The 14,255-nt window shown below is 33.9% G+C and overlaps 1 protein-coding gene across 1 annotated transcript in view; it reads left to right on the top strand.

Annotated features, from left to right (window-relative positions):
• LOC148603521 (uncharacterized) overlaps positions 1-3,733 on the top strand; it is a 148,397-nt gene extending 144,664 nt beyond the window's left edge. Inside the window, exons 141-146 of the mRNA XM_088551446.1 lie at positions 108-394; positions 817-958; positions 2,427-2,534; positions 2,836-3,116; positions 3,284-3,425; positions 3,642-3,733. Coding sequence (XP_088407572.1) covers positions 108-394; positions 817-958; positions 2,427-2,534; positions 2,836-3,116; positions 3,284-3,425; positions 3,642-3,733 — 1,052 coding nt within the window. The remainder of the gene's footprint in view (positions 1-107; positions 395-816; positions 959-2,426; positions 2,535-2,835; positions 3,117-3,283; positions 3,426-3,641) is intronic.
• Positions 3,734-14,255: the final 10,522 nt, after the last annotated feature.

Raw genomic sequence — 14,255 nt, 5'->3', positions numbered from 1 at the left:
TTTTGATAGTATGATAAGTTTAATTTAAATTATGAAAAATAATGTTTGACAAAGTAATTTTAATTCATTTGATTAATGAATATTATTTAATACATTTTGAATTAAAGGTGTAGGAGGACCCAGCACAACTACTATTTGCACAGTTACGGATGGAATGGAATCTCCAGCAGCAATACCATCTAATGAACTTACAGTGAATGGCAAATCCACAGATGTTGAGAAACTCAGATCAACCTCAGATAGTTCATTAGAAAGTACAGCATCAGAATTAGTGATAGAATATACCCCAAAGAACCAAATACCTGTTAAAGAAGTAAAATTGGTGTCAACTGATAACATCAAATCATATACTGTCAAGTTCTTCAATGTAGATGGCACTGTTATCGAGAAAAGGGTAAAATGCATAATGTATTCATAGTAGTTTTTTGTAATTGTTTATATTTATGGAAATCATTTTTTGCTGTTTTAAAGAATTATGAGCAATTCATATTGTGAAAAATGAATTTTGCTTGTAGGTTTTTATTTTAGACTAAAGTTATGGAAGAGAACCAATGTTACTCATTTTCATCTTTAATAGTTTACAAATATGAAATATTACTTGCTATATTTTATAGATTTGTTAAATGTGCGCAAGTACCCTTCATAGGAAAAAAGATTGATACTGGGCTTTAAAATCATAACTCATTGTAGACAACAAAAACCTTCAAAAAACATATATTCTGTAATAAACTGCTATGTAGTTCTAACTGTTGCTGAAAAGATAGATATTTTCACAGAATTGCAGAATGTAAAGTAAAATTTTATTTCAACTTCTAGGTTCTTGGAGAAGAGATTGCAAAAAACACAGGAAAATTACCTGATGTGAATAAAGTCCAAATTATCATTGGTCCAGACAATAGAGAAGATTTCTATAAACCAGTCAAACTTCAGCTGCAAATTCATGCTTGTTTTGAATTGGGTATGTAGAAATTAAATTTTTTCTACTTTAATATATTGCAGTGATTTTTCTAGCGCTTGTCATTTCCGCCAATGACGAAAGACTTTTCAGTATGACGAAAATAATCTAGTCTCATTTTGTCACCTGAAATCTTTGAAAGTACTAAAAACATTAAGAGCTGTAAGCCCAACATTGGTTCAAGTGGTGAAAGTGACAGTTCTATTACCCAAACCTAATTACAACTCTCAACAGGTGTCAAAATTTTGTGTAAACAATCACCTAATTCGCCAATTACACTAATCAGGCACGTGGAGAAAATGTCGATCTCTTTACCACTCAAGCGAGAAAGTTCAGATGCTGGTAACAATTCATAACTGCTGGGAAAATTCCTTTACTACTCATTAACCTTGTATCAAAGTGATGTGAAAGTTATTTATCATTATTTTTGTACATCAAACTTGAATGTAAACCAAATGTGGGTAATTGGTCACTACCCCAGTGTCACTACATTTTGTAGTTGCATGTCAGCAATATTTACGATCTTGGAAGAGTAATCAAGGGAACCAAGGTTATAGCGGTAATCAAAAGAATGTAATCCAGGGACAAAGACCCGACATGGAAAACAGACATACACAACAAAGAACATAAAGTAACTAAAATCATACATACAAAGTAACCAAAGCAAATGAGCAACTCGAACTCCACTAAAAACTGGGAGCATGGACCAGGTGCACTGGTAGGCTTTTCTAGAAACACCCGCCGAAAATATCCTATATGCTATCAATGTTTTGTTTGTTGGGGTTTAACGTCCGAGCAGCAATATTTCAGCTATATTCAGACAAATATGCTATCAATGAATTTCTCAGGGACCAATACTAAATATAACTGAAAACTAATGACACAAATTTGTCATTAACTCACTCTAGATCCCGAAAGCTCAGTTGAAAATTGTGCTAAAAATAGAATCTCATGAGGGAACAATAGGGAAATACTTCTTTGAAATATTTATATCTGCCCAATGTAGCACTGTTGCATGTTAAGGCAGTTATGTATCTACATTGTGCTAGATGTATTTTGGTGTTTCTACAAAGGGTGGCAATGCAGAAAACAACATTTTTTAAAATATGAAATACATTTAAAATTATGCCAGGGATGTATGTCCCTGATTAATGTATAAGAGTGTAAAGGGATTTATATTTTTGATTATTCTAAAAAGCTGGGGAATTTTTTTTTTAATTGAATCTCAGGCATGCTATTTGGATTCTCTGGAAAACATGCTTCCATTATACATTTACATTTGATTTATTTCATGTCTTCAAACAGAGCTGTAAATAACAGATGATTCTGAAATATCATATGTCAGATGCAAATGCTACCATACTTTAAAAAATATACCATTAAAATGGTCATTTTCTCACACGAAAGTTGACTAAAGCTTTCAAAATTGTGGAAAAAACCATGATATTGTTTATTTATTACATTTTGACAGGTACATCTACACCTGTACCAAGTACATCACCTGTACCTACATTAACAACACCACAAGAAGTCACATCTACTTCATCAGTGTTAACTTCAGAGTTGTCAACTACAGCGGGTTAGTTATTTCAAATGTGTATCCATGTACTTTTGATGTAAAAAATTTATACTTGCTTAAGAATGAAGTGATATTTCTTGAGAAAATAAAATTCCCCATTATAGAAACTCTCCTGCATTGAATTAATCTGGTTGCTTTCCATGAACAGCTAAAGCAACTCCTCTTTTTTATGCATTTACATCTCTATAAAAATTGTGGATCATCACTTTTTGAGTCAACAGAACATGTTTTGTTGAGAAATATTTCTGGCAAACATAACTTACAGCAGCTGATATTGATTGGAGTTTTTGTTGCTTTACAGGAACTGCCAGTACAACTCCTGTTTGCGAAATAACAGATGGTATGGAGTCACCAACATTTATTCCAAGTAGTGAATTGTCTGTTAGTGATAGTACAGGAAATGTTGAAGACTTGAGACCAACATCTAAGACCCCATTTGAAAGTTCCCAACCAACACTTTCTGTGGAATACACACCTTCAGAGGAGAGACCTATAAAAGAAGTGAAATTGGTTTCAACTGATAACATTAAATCATTCACTGTGAAATTCACTGCTCCTGATGGCACTGTGACAACAAAACAGGTAGGATATTGAACTTTTGTTGTGTTTGTATCTGTATTTTTTCATGAGTGTTCATACCAAATAAATTGAAAGATGTTTGTCTGTGTATTTTTGTGCAATTGAATGTGGTGGTAGTGAGCATGATTTGCCATTTGGTAGTTGATTAAAATCATATTGCCTTATTTCAGGTTCCTGTGAATGAAGTAGCAACAAATGTAGGAACTGAACCAGATGTGAAGAAAGTTGAAATCATCATAACTCCTCAAGATAAAATTGATGCCTACAAACCAGTCAAGCTCCAAGTACAGATCCATGCTTGCTTTGAACTTGGTATGTGACTTTTATATGATGGAATATTAATTATTTTATTTGTTAAGAACAGTGGAAATCAACAAAACAATACCTTAGCATCATTTTTGGTAGACATCAGTTTGTGCATTGTAGTTATGTGACAATACTTTTAAAGATTTTGGTTTTCATAACATTTGTTGTGCAATAATCTTTTATCTTTGTCACAAACAATTGATATTCTTAATTATTTTGCAGAATCAATAACAACTGCTACCACACCTGTTTCTTCTGTCTCAAAGAAAGTAACCAGTACAACTGCACCACCAAGTACATCAAGTACAGGTTAGTTCAGAAATATTTGATACTGTTTATGCAACTGTCAAGTACAAAAGTTCTGTTGGAAGAGATGATACACTTGTCTAAAAATTCAATTGATTTTGTCAACTTAAAATGGTTCGAGAAATAACAAATTATGTTTTCTTTGCATGTAATGACGAGAGTGACCTGATTGTTTTACAGGAACAGCCAGTACAACTCCTCTTTGTGAAATAACAGATGGTATGGAGTCACCTACATTTATTCCAAGTAGTGAATTATCTGTGAGTGACAAAACAGGAAATATTGAGAACCTGAGACCAACCTCTGATACTCCATTTGAAAGTTCTGAACCAACACTTTCCATAGTATACACACCGTCAGAAGAAAGACCTGTAAAAGAAGTTAAGCTGGTGTCAACGGACAACATTAAATCATTTACAGTGAAATTCACTAATCCCGATGGTTCAGTGACAACAAAACAGGTATGCTTTCTTCGCAGTTATCATGTTAGAGTTTTTCTTTGCAATTCAAATAAACCGTACAGTGAATGACTCGTAAATCCTAGACATTTTCCATAACTAATATTGTGATTATGGTTATGCTTTGATTGCTACATGTAGAAAGGTTGTATATACATGTTTTTGATTTTTGTACAGGTACCTGTGGATGAGGTTGCAACAAGTGTTGGAACAAGACCATTTGTAAAGAAAGTTGAAATTATTGTAACACCTGAGGACAAAATTGACGCTTACAAACCAGTCAAACTCCAAATACAGATACATGCTTGCTTTGAAGTTGGTACGTATGTGAATGCCTTATTGTGGTTGAATGAATATACCAAAACATCAGTGATCAGTTTGATTGGTGTTTCAGTGAATAATGTTGGCAGTATCAAATCAGTTGTTTAAAATTGTTTTCTTGAAGAATACTAATTGCCGAAATTAGATAATAAGTCATTTGATTATTTTCCAGTCATCTGTTCTTTTTTTTGCTTTGTTTTGAATACACAATCTTTTCCTGAACATGCAGTCAGTGTTAAATTCTGTTATAAATCTGATTTGTAATGTAGGTATCAGTCTATTAATTTGATCTATGTAGTTACAGTGTCTATTGGTTTTCTTTCATAGAATCAACAACTACAGTAACCACTGCTGTAAGTTCAACCTCAGAGAAAGTTTCAAGTACAGCCACACCACCAGGCATTACTACTACAGGTACGTTTTGTTATATCCCTTACATCTGTATAAAAATGTGGACCATCACTTTTTGAGTCAACAGAACATGTTTTGTTGAGAAATATTTCTGGCAAACATAACTTACAGCAGCTGATATTGATTGGAGTTTTTGTTGCTTTACAGGAACTGCCAGTACAACTCCTGTTTGCGAAATAACAGATGGTATGGAGTCACCAACATTTATTCCAAGTAGTGAATTGTCTGTTAGTGATAGTACAGGAAATGTTGAAGACTTGAGACCAACATCTAAGACCCCATTTGAAAGTTCCCAACCAACACTTTCTGTGGAATACACACCTTCAGAGGAGAGACCTATAAAAGAAGTGAAATTGGTTTCAACTGATAACATTAAATCATTCACTGTGAAATTCACTGCTCCTGATGGCACTGTGACAACAAAACAGGTAGGATATTGAACTTTTGTTGTGTTTGTATCTGCATTTTTTCATGAGTGTTCATACCAAATAAATTGAAAGATGTTTGTCTGTGTATTTTTGTGCAATTGAATGTGGTGGTAGTGAGCATGATTTGCCATTTGGTAGTTGATTAAAATCATATTGCCTTATTTCAGGTTCCTGTGAATGAAGTAGCAACAAATGTAGGAACTGAACCAGATGTGAAGAAAGTTGAAATCATCATAACTCCTCAAGATAAGATTGATGCCTACAAACCAGTCAAGCTCCAAGTACAGATCCATGCTTGCTTTGAACTTGGTATGTGACTTTTATATGATGGAATATTAATTATTTTATTTGTTAAGAACAGTGGAAATCAACAAAACAATACCTTAGCATCATTTTTGGTAGACATCAGTTTGTGCATTGTAGTTATGTGACAATACTTTTAAAGATTTTGGTTTTCATAACATTTGTTGTGCAATAATCTTTTATCTTTGTCACAAACAATTGATATTCTTAATTATTTTGCAGAATCAACAACAACTGCTACCACACCTGTTTCTTCTGTCTCAAAGAAAGTAACCAGTACAACTGCACCACCAAGTACATCAAGTACAGGTTAGTTCAGAAATATTTGATACTGTTTATGCAACTGTCAAGTACAAAAGTTCTGTTGGAAGAGATGATACACTTGTCTAAAAATTCAATTGATTTTGTCAACTTAAAATGGTTCGAGAAATAACAAATTATGTTTTCTTTGCATGTAATGACGAGAGTGACCTGATTGTTTTACAGGAACAGCCAGTACAACTCCTCTTTGTGAAATAACAGATGGTATGGAGTCACCTACATTTATTCCAAGTAGTGAATTATCTGTGAGTGACAAAACAGGAAATATTGAGAACCTGAGACCAACCTCTGATACTCCATTTGAAAGTTCTGAACCAACACTTTCCATAGTATACACACCGTCAGAAGAAAGACCTGTAAAAGAAGTTAAGCTGGTGTCAACGGACAACATTAAATCATTTACAGTGAAATTCACTAATCCCGATGGTTCAGTGACAACAAAACAGGTATGCTTTCTTCGCAGTTATCATGTTAGAGTTTTTCTTTGCAATTCAAATAAACCGTACAGTGAATGACTCGTAAATCCTAGACATTTTCTATAACTAATATTGTGATTATGGTTATGCTTTGATTGCTACATGTAGAAAGGTTGTATATACATGTTTTTGATTTTTGTACAGGTACCTGTGGATGAGGTTGCAACAAGTGTTGGAACAAGACCATTTGTAAAGAAAGTTGAAATTATTGTAACACCTGAGGACAAAATTGACGCTTACAAACCAGTCAAACTCCAAATACAGATACATGCTTGCTTTGAAGTTGGTACGTATGTGAATGCCTTATTGTGGTTGAATGAATATACCAAAACATCAGTGATCAGTTTGATTGGTGTTTCAGTGAATAATGTTGGCAGTATCAAATCAGTTGTTTAAAATTGTTTTCTTGAAGAATACTAATTGCCGAAATTAGATAATAAGTCATTTGATTATTTTCCAGTCATCTGTTCTTTTTTTTGCTTTGTTTTGAATACACAATCTTTTCCTGAACATGCAGTCAGTGTTAAATTCTGTTATAAATCTGATTTGTAATGTAGGTATCAGTCTATTAATTTGATCTATGTAGTTACAGTGTCTATTGGTTTTCTTTCATAGAATCAACAACTACAGTAACCACTGCTGTAAGTTCAACCTCAGAGAAAGTTTCAAGTACAGCCACACCACCAGGCATTACTACTACAGGTACGTTTTGTTATATCCCTTACATCTGTATAAAAATGTGGACCATCACTTTTTGAGTCAACAGAACATGTTTTGTTGAGAAATATTTCTGGCAAACATAACTTACAGCAGCTGATATTGATTGGAGTTTTTGTTGCTTTACAGGAACTGCCAGTACAACTCCTGTTTGCGAAATAACAGATGGTATGGAGTCACCAACATTTATTCCAAGTAGTGAATTGTCTGTTAGTGATAGTACAGGAAATGTTGAAGACTTGAGACCAACATCTAAGACCCCATTTGAAAGTTCCCAACCAACTCTTTCTGTGGAATACACACCTTCAGAGGAGAGACCTATAAAAGAAGTGAAATTGGTTTCAACTGATAACATTAAATCATTCACTGTGAAATTCACTGCTCCTGATGGCACTGTGACAACAAAACAGGTAGGATATTGAACTTTTGTTGTATTTGTATCTGCATTTTTTCATGAGTGTTCATACCAAATAAATTGAAAGATGTTTGTCTGTGTATTTTTGTGCAATTGAATGTGGTGGTAGTGAGCATGATTTGCCATTTGGTAGTTGATTAAAATCATATTGCCTTATTTCAGGTTCCTGTGAATGAAGTAGCAACAAATGTAGGAACTGAACCAGATGTGAAGAAAGTTGAAATCATCATAACTCCTCAAGATAAGATTGATGCCTACAAACCAGTCAAGCTCCAAGTACAGATCCATGCTTGCTTTGAACTTGGTATGTGACTTTTATATGATGGAATATTAATTATTTTATTTGTTAAGAACAGTGGAAATCAACAAAACAATACCTTAGCATCATTTTTGGTAGACATCAGTTTGTGCATTGTAGTTATGTGACAATACTTTTAAAGATTTTGGTTTTCATAACATTTGTTGTGCAATAATCTTTTATCTTTGTCACAAACAATTGATATTCTTAATTATTTTGCAGAATCAACAACAACTGCTACCACACCTGTTTCTTCTGTCTCAAAGAAAGTAACCAGTACAACTGCACCACCAAGTACATCAAGTACAGGTTAGTTCAGAAATATTTGATACTGTTTATGCAACTGTCAAGTACAAAAGTTCTGTTGGAAGAGATGATACACTTGTCTAAAAATTCAATTGATTTTGTCAACTTAAAATGGTTCGAGAAATAACAAATTATGTTTTCTTTGCATGTAATGACGAGAGTGACCTGATTGTTTTACAGGAACAGCCAGTACAACTCCTCTTTGTGAAATAACAGATGGTATGGAGTCACCTACATTTATTCCAAGTAGTGAATTATCTGTGAGTGACAAAACAGGAAATATTGAGAACCTGAGACCAACCTCTGATACTCCATTTGAAAGTTCTGAACCAACACTTTCCATAGTATACACACCGTCAGAAGAAAGACCTGTAAAAGAAGTTAAGCTGGTGTCAACGGACAACATTAAATCATTTACAGTGAAATTCACTAATCCCGATGGTTCAGTGACAACAAAACAGGTATGCTTTCTTCGCAGTTATCATGTTAGAGTTTTTCTTTGCAATTCAAATAAACCGTACAGTGAATGACTCGTAAATCCTAGACATTTTCCATAACTAATATTGTGATTATGGTTATGCTTTGATTGCTACATGTAGAAAGGTTGTATATACATGTTTTTGATTTTTGTACAGGTACCTGTGGATGAGGTTGCAACAAGTGTTGGAACAAGACCATTTGTAAAGAAAGTTGAAATTATTGTAACACCTGAGGACAAAATTGACGCTTACAAACCAGTCAAACTCCAAATACAGATACATGCTTGCTTTGAAGTTGGTACGTATGTGAATGCCTTATTGTGGTTGAATGAATATACCATAACATCAGTGATCAGTTTGATTGGTGTTTCAGTGAATAATGTTGGCAGTATCAAATCAGTTGTTTAAAATTGTTTTCTTGAAGAATACTAATTGCCGAAATTAGATAATAAGTCATTTGATTATTTTCCAGTCATCTGTTCTTTTTTTTGCTTTGTTTTGAATACACAATCTTTTCCTGAACATGCAGTCAGTGTTAAATTCTGTTATAAATCTGATTTGTAATGTAGGTATCAGTCTATTAATTTGATCTATGTAGTTACAGTGTCTATTGGTTTTCTTTCATAGAATCAACAACTACAGTAACCACTGCTGTAAGTTCAACCTCAGAGAAAGTTTCAAGTACAGCCACACCACCAGGCATTACTACTACAGGTACGTTTTGTTATATCCCTTACATCTGTATAAAAATGTGGACCATCACTTTTTGAGTCAACAGAACATGTTTTGTTGAGAAATATTTCTGGCAAACATAACTTACAGCAGCTGATATTGATTGGAGTTTTTGTTGCTTTACAGGAACTGCCAGTACAACTCCTGTTTGCGAAATAACAGATGGTATGGAGTCACCAACATTTATTCCAAGTAGTGAATTGTCTGTTAGTGATAGTACAGGAAATGTTGAAGACTTGAGACCAACATCTAAGACCCCATTTGAAAGTTCCCAACCAACACTTTCTGTGGAATACACACCTTCAGAGGAGAGACCTATAAAAGAAGTGAAATTGGTTTCAACTGATAACATTAAATCATTCACTGTGAAATTCACTGCTCCTGATGGCACTGTGACAACAAAACAGGTAGGATATTGAACTTTTGTTGTGTTTGTATCTGCATTTTTTCATGAGTGTTCATACCAAATAAATTGAAAGATGTTTGTCTGTGTATTTTTGTGCAATTGAATGTGGTGGTAGTGAGCATGATTTGCCATTTGGTAGTTGATTAAAATCATATTGCCTTATTTCAGGTTCCTGTGAATGAAGTAGCAACAAATGTAGGAACTGAACCAGATGTGAAGAAAGTTGAAATCATCATAACTCCTCAAGATAAGATTGATGCCTACAAACCAGTTAAGCTCCAAGTACAGATCCATGCTTGCTTTGAACTTGGTATGTGACTTTTATATGATGGAATATTAATTATTTTATTTGTTAAGAACAGTGGAAATCAACAAAACAATACCTTAGCATCATTTTTGGTAGACATCAGTTTGTGCATTGTAGTTATGTGACAATACTTTTAAAGATTTTGGTTTTCATAACATTTGTTGTGCAATAATCTTTTATCTTTGTCACAAACAATTGATATTCTTAATTATTTTGCAGAATCAACAACAACTGCTACCACACCTGTTTCTTCTGTCTCAAAGAAAGTAACCAGTACAACTGCACCACCAAGTACATCAAGTACAGGTTAGTTCAGAAATATTTGATACTGTTTATGCAACTGTCAAGTACAAAAGTTCTGTTGGAAGAGATATACACTTGTCTAAAAATTCAATTGATTTTGTCAACTTAAAATGGTTCGAGAAATAACAAATTATGTTTTCTTTGCATGTAATGACGAGAGTGACCTGATTGTTTTACAGGAACAGCCAGTACAACTCCTCTTTGTGAAATAACAGATGGTATGGAGTCACCTACATTTATTCCAAGTAGTGAATTATCTGTGAGTGACAAAACAGGAAATATTGAGAACCTGAGACCAACCTCTGATACTCCATTTGAAAGTTCTGAACCAACACTTTCCATAGTATACACACCGTCAGAAGAAAGACCTGTAAAAGAAGTTAAGCTGGTGTCAACGGACAACATTAAATCATTTACAGTGAAATTCACTAATCCCGATCGTTCAGTGACAACAAAACAGGTATGTTTCCTTCGCAGTTATCATGTTAGAGTTTTTCTTTGCAATTCAAATAAACCGTACAGTGAATGACTCATAAATCCTAGACATTTTCCATAACTAATATTGTGATTATGGTTATGCTTTGATTGCTACATGTAGAAAGGTTGTATATACATGTTTTTGATTTTTGTACAGGTACCTGTGGATGAGGTTGCAACAAGTGTTGGAACAAGACCATTTGTAAAGAAAGTTGAAATTATTGTAACACCTGAGGACAAAATTGACGCTTATAAACCAGTCAAACTCCAAATACAGATACATGCTTGCTTTGAAGTTGGTACGTATGTGAATGCCTTATTGTGGTTGAATGAATATACCAAAACATCAGTGATCAGTTTGATTGGTGTTTCAGTGAATAATGTTGGCAGTATCAAATCAGTTGTTTAAAATTGTTTTCTTGAAGAATACTAATTGCCGAAATTAGATAATAAGTCATTTGATTATTTTCCAGTCATCTGTTCTTTTTTTTGCTTTGTTTTGAATACACAATCTTTTCCTGAACATGCAGTCAGTGTTAAATTCTGTTATAAATCTGATTTGTAATGTAGGTATCAGTCTATTAATTTGATCTATGTAGTTACAGTGTCTATTGGTTTTCTTTCATAGAATCAACAACTACAGTAACCACTGCTGTACGTTCAACCTCAGAGAAAGTTTCAAGTACAGCCACACCACCAGGCATTACTACTACAGGTACGTTTTGTTATATCCCTTACATCTGTATAAAAATGTGGACCATCACTTTTTGAGTCAACAGAACATGTTTTGTTGAGAAATATTTCTGGCAAACATAACTTACAGCAGCTGATATTGATTGGAGTTTTTGTTGCTTTACAGGAACTGCCAGTACAACTCCTGTTTGCGAAATAACAGATGGTATGGAGTCACCAACATTTATTCCAAGTAGTGAATTGTCTGTTAGTGATAGTACAGGAAATGTTGAAGACTTGAGACCAACATCTAAGACCCCATTTGAAAGTTCCCAACCAACACTTTCTGTGGAATACACACCTTCAGAGGAGAGACCTATAAAAGAAGTGAAATTGGTTTCAACTGATAACATTAAATCATTCACTGTGAAATTCACTGCTCCTGATGGCACTGTGACAACAAAACAGGTAGGATATTGAACTTTTGTTGTGTTTGTATCTGCATTTTTTCATGAGTGTTCATACCAAATAAATTGAAAGATGTTTGTCTGTGTATTTTTGTGCAATTGAATGTGGTGGTAGTGAGCATGATTTGCCATTTGGTAGTTGATTAAAATCATATTGCCTTATTTCAGGTTCCTGTGAATGAAGTAGCAACAAATGTAGGAACTGAACCAGATGTGAAGAAAGTTGAAATCATCATAACTCCTCAAGATAAGATTGATGCCTACAAACCAGTCAAGCTCCAAGTACAGATCCATGCTTGCTTTGAACTTGGTATGTGACTTTTATATGATGGAATATTAATTATTTTATTTGTTAAGAACAGTGGAAATCAACAAAACAATACCTTAGCATCATTTTTGGTAGACATCAGTTTGTGCATTGTAGTTATGTGACAATACTTTTAAAGATTTTGGTTTTCATAACATTTGTTGTGCAATAATCTTTTATCTTTGTCACAAACAATTGATATTCTTAATTATTTTGCAGAATCAACAACAACTGCTACCACACCTGTTTCTTCTGTCTCAAAGAAAGTAACCAGTACAACTGCACCACCAAGTACATCAAGTACAGGTTAGTTCAGAAATATTTGATACTGTTTATGCAACTGTCAAGTACAAAAGTTCTGTTGGAAGAGATGATACACTTGTCTAAAAATTCAATTGATTTTGTCAACTTAAAATGGTTCGAGAAATAACAAATTATGTTTTCTTTGCATGTAATGACGAGAGTGACCTGATTGTTTTACAGGAACAGCCAGTACAACTCCTCTTTGTGAAATAACAGATGGTATGGAGTCACCTACATTTATTCCAAGTAGTGAATTATCTGTGAGTGACAAAACAGGAAATATTGAGAACCTGAGACCAACCTCTGATACTCCATTTGAAAGTTCTGAACCAACACTTTCCATAGTATACACACCGTCAGAAGAAAGACCTGTAAAAGAAGTTAAGCTGGTGTCAACGGACAACATTAAATCATTTACAGTGAAATTCACTAATCCCGATGGTTCAGTGACAACAAAACAGGTATGCTTTCTTCGCAGTTATCATGTTAGAGTTTTTCTTTGCAATTCAAATAAACCGTACAGTGAATGACTCGTAAATCCTAGACATTTTCCATAACTAATATTGTGATTATGGTTATGCTTTGATTGCTACATGTAGAAAGGTTGTATATACATGTTTTTGATTTTTGTACAGGTACCTGTGGATGAGGTTGCAACAAGTGTTGGAACAAGACCATTTGTAAAGAAAGTTGAAATTATTGTAACACCTGAGGACAAAATTGACGCTTACAAACCAGTCAAACTCCAAATACAGATACATGCTTGCTTTGAAGTTGGTACGTATGTGAATGCCTTATTGTGGTTGAATGAATATACCAAAACATCAGTGATCAGTTTGATTGGTGTTTCAGTGAATAATGTTGGCAGTATCAAATCAGTTGTTTAAAATTGTTTTCTTGAAGAATACTAATTGCCGAAATTAGATAATAAGTCATTTGATTATTTTCCAGTCATCTGTTCTTTTTTTTGCTTTGTTTTGAATACACAATCTTTTCCTGAACATGCAGTCAGTGTTAAATTCTGTTATAAATCTGATTTGTAATGTAGGTATCAGTCTATTAATTTGATCTATGTAGTTACAGTGTCTATTGGTTTTCTTTCATAGAATCAACAACTACAGTAACCACTGCTGTAAGTTCAACCTCAGAGAAAGTTTCAAGTACAGCCACACCACCAGGCATTACTACTACAGGTACGTTTTGTTATATCCCTTACATCTGTATAAAAATGTGGACCATCACTTTTTGAGTCAACAGAACATGTTTTGTTGAGAAATATTTCTGGCAAACATAACTTACAGCAGCTGATATTGATTGGAGTTTTTGTTGCTTTACAGGAACTGCCAGTACAACTCCTGTTTGCGAAATAACAGATGGTATGGAGTCACCAACATTTATTCCAAGTAGTGAATTGTCTGTTAGTGATAGTACAGGAAATGTTGAAGACTTGAGACCAACATCTAAGACCCCATTTGAAAGTTCCCAACCAACTCTTTCTGTGGAATACACACCTTCAGAGGAGAGACCTATAAAAGAAGTGAAATTGGTTTCAACTGATAACATTAAATCATTCACTGTGAAATTCACTGCTCCTGATGGCACTGTGACAACAAAACAGGTAGG

The sequence above is a fragment of the Perna viridis genome, chromosome 11 (assembly GCF_037379345.1).
Source record: "Perna viridis isolate PV_CMFRI_1.1 ecotype Kerala chromosome 11, ASM3737934v1, whole genome shotgun sequence".
Taxonomy (NCBI): Eukaryota; Metazoa; Mollusca; class Bivalvia; order Mytilida; family Mytilidae; genus Perna; species Perna viridis.
The sequence above is the reverse complement of the archived record's forward strand: the minus strand, read 5'-3'. Positions and strand labels throughout refer to the sequence as shown.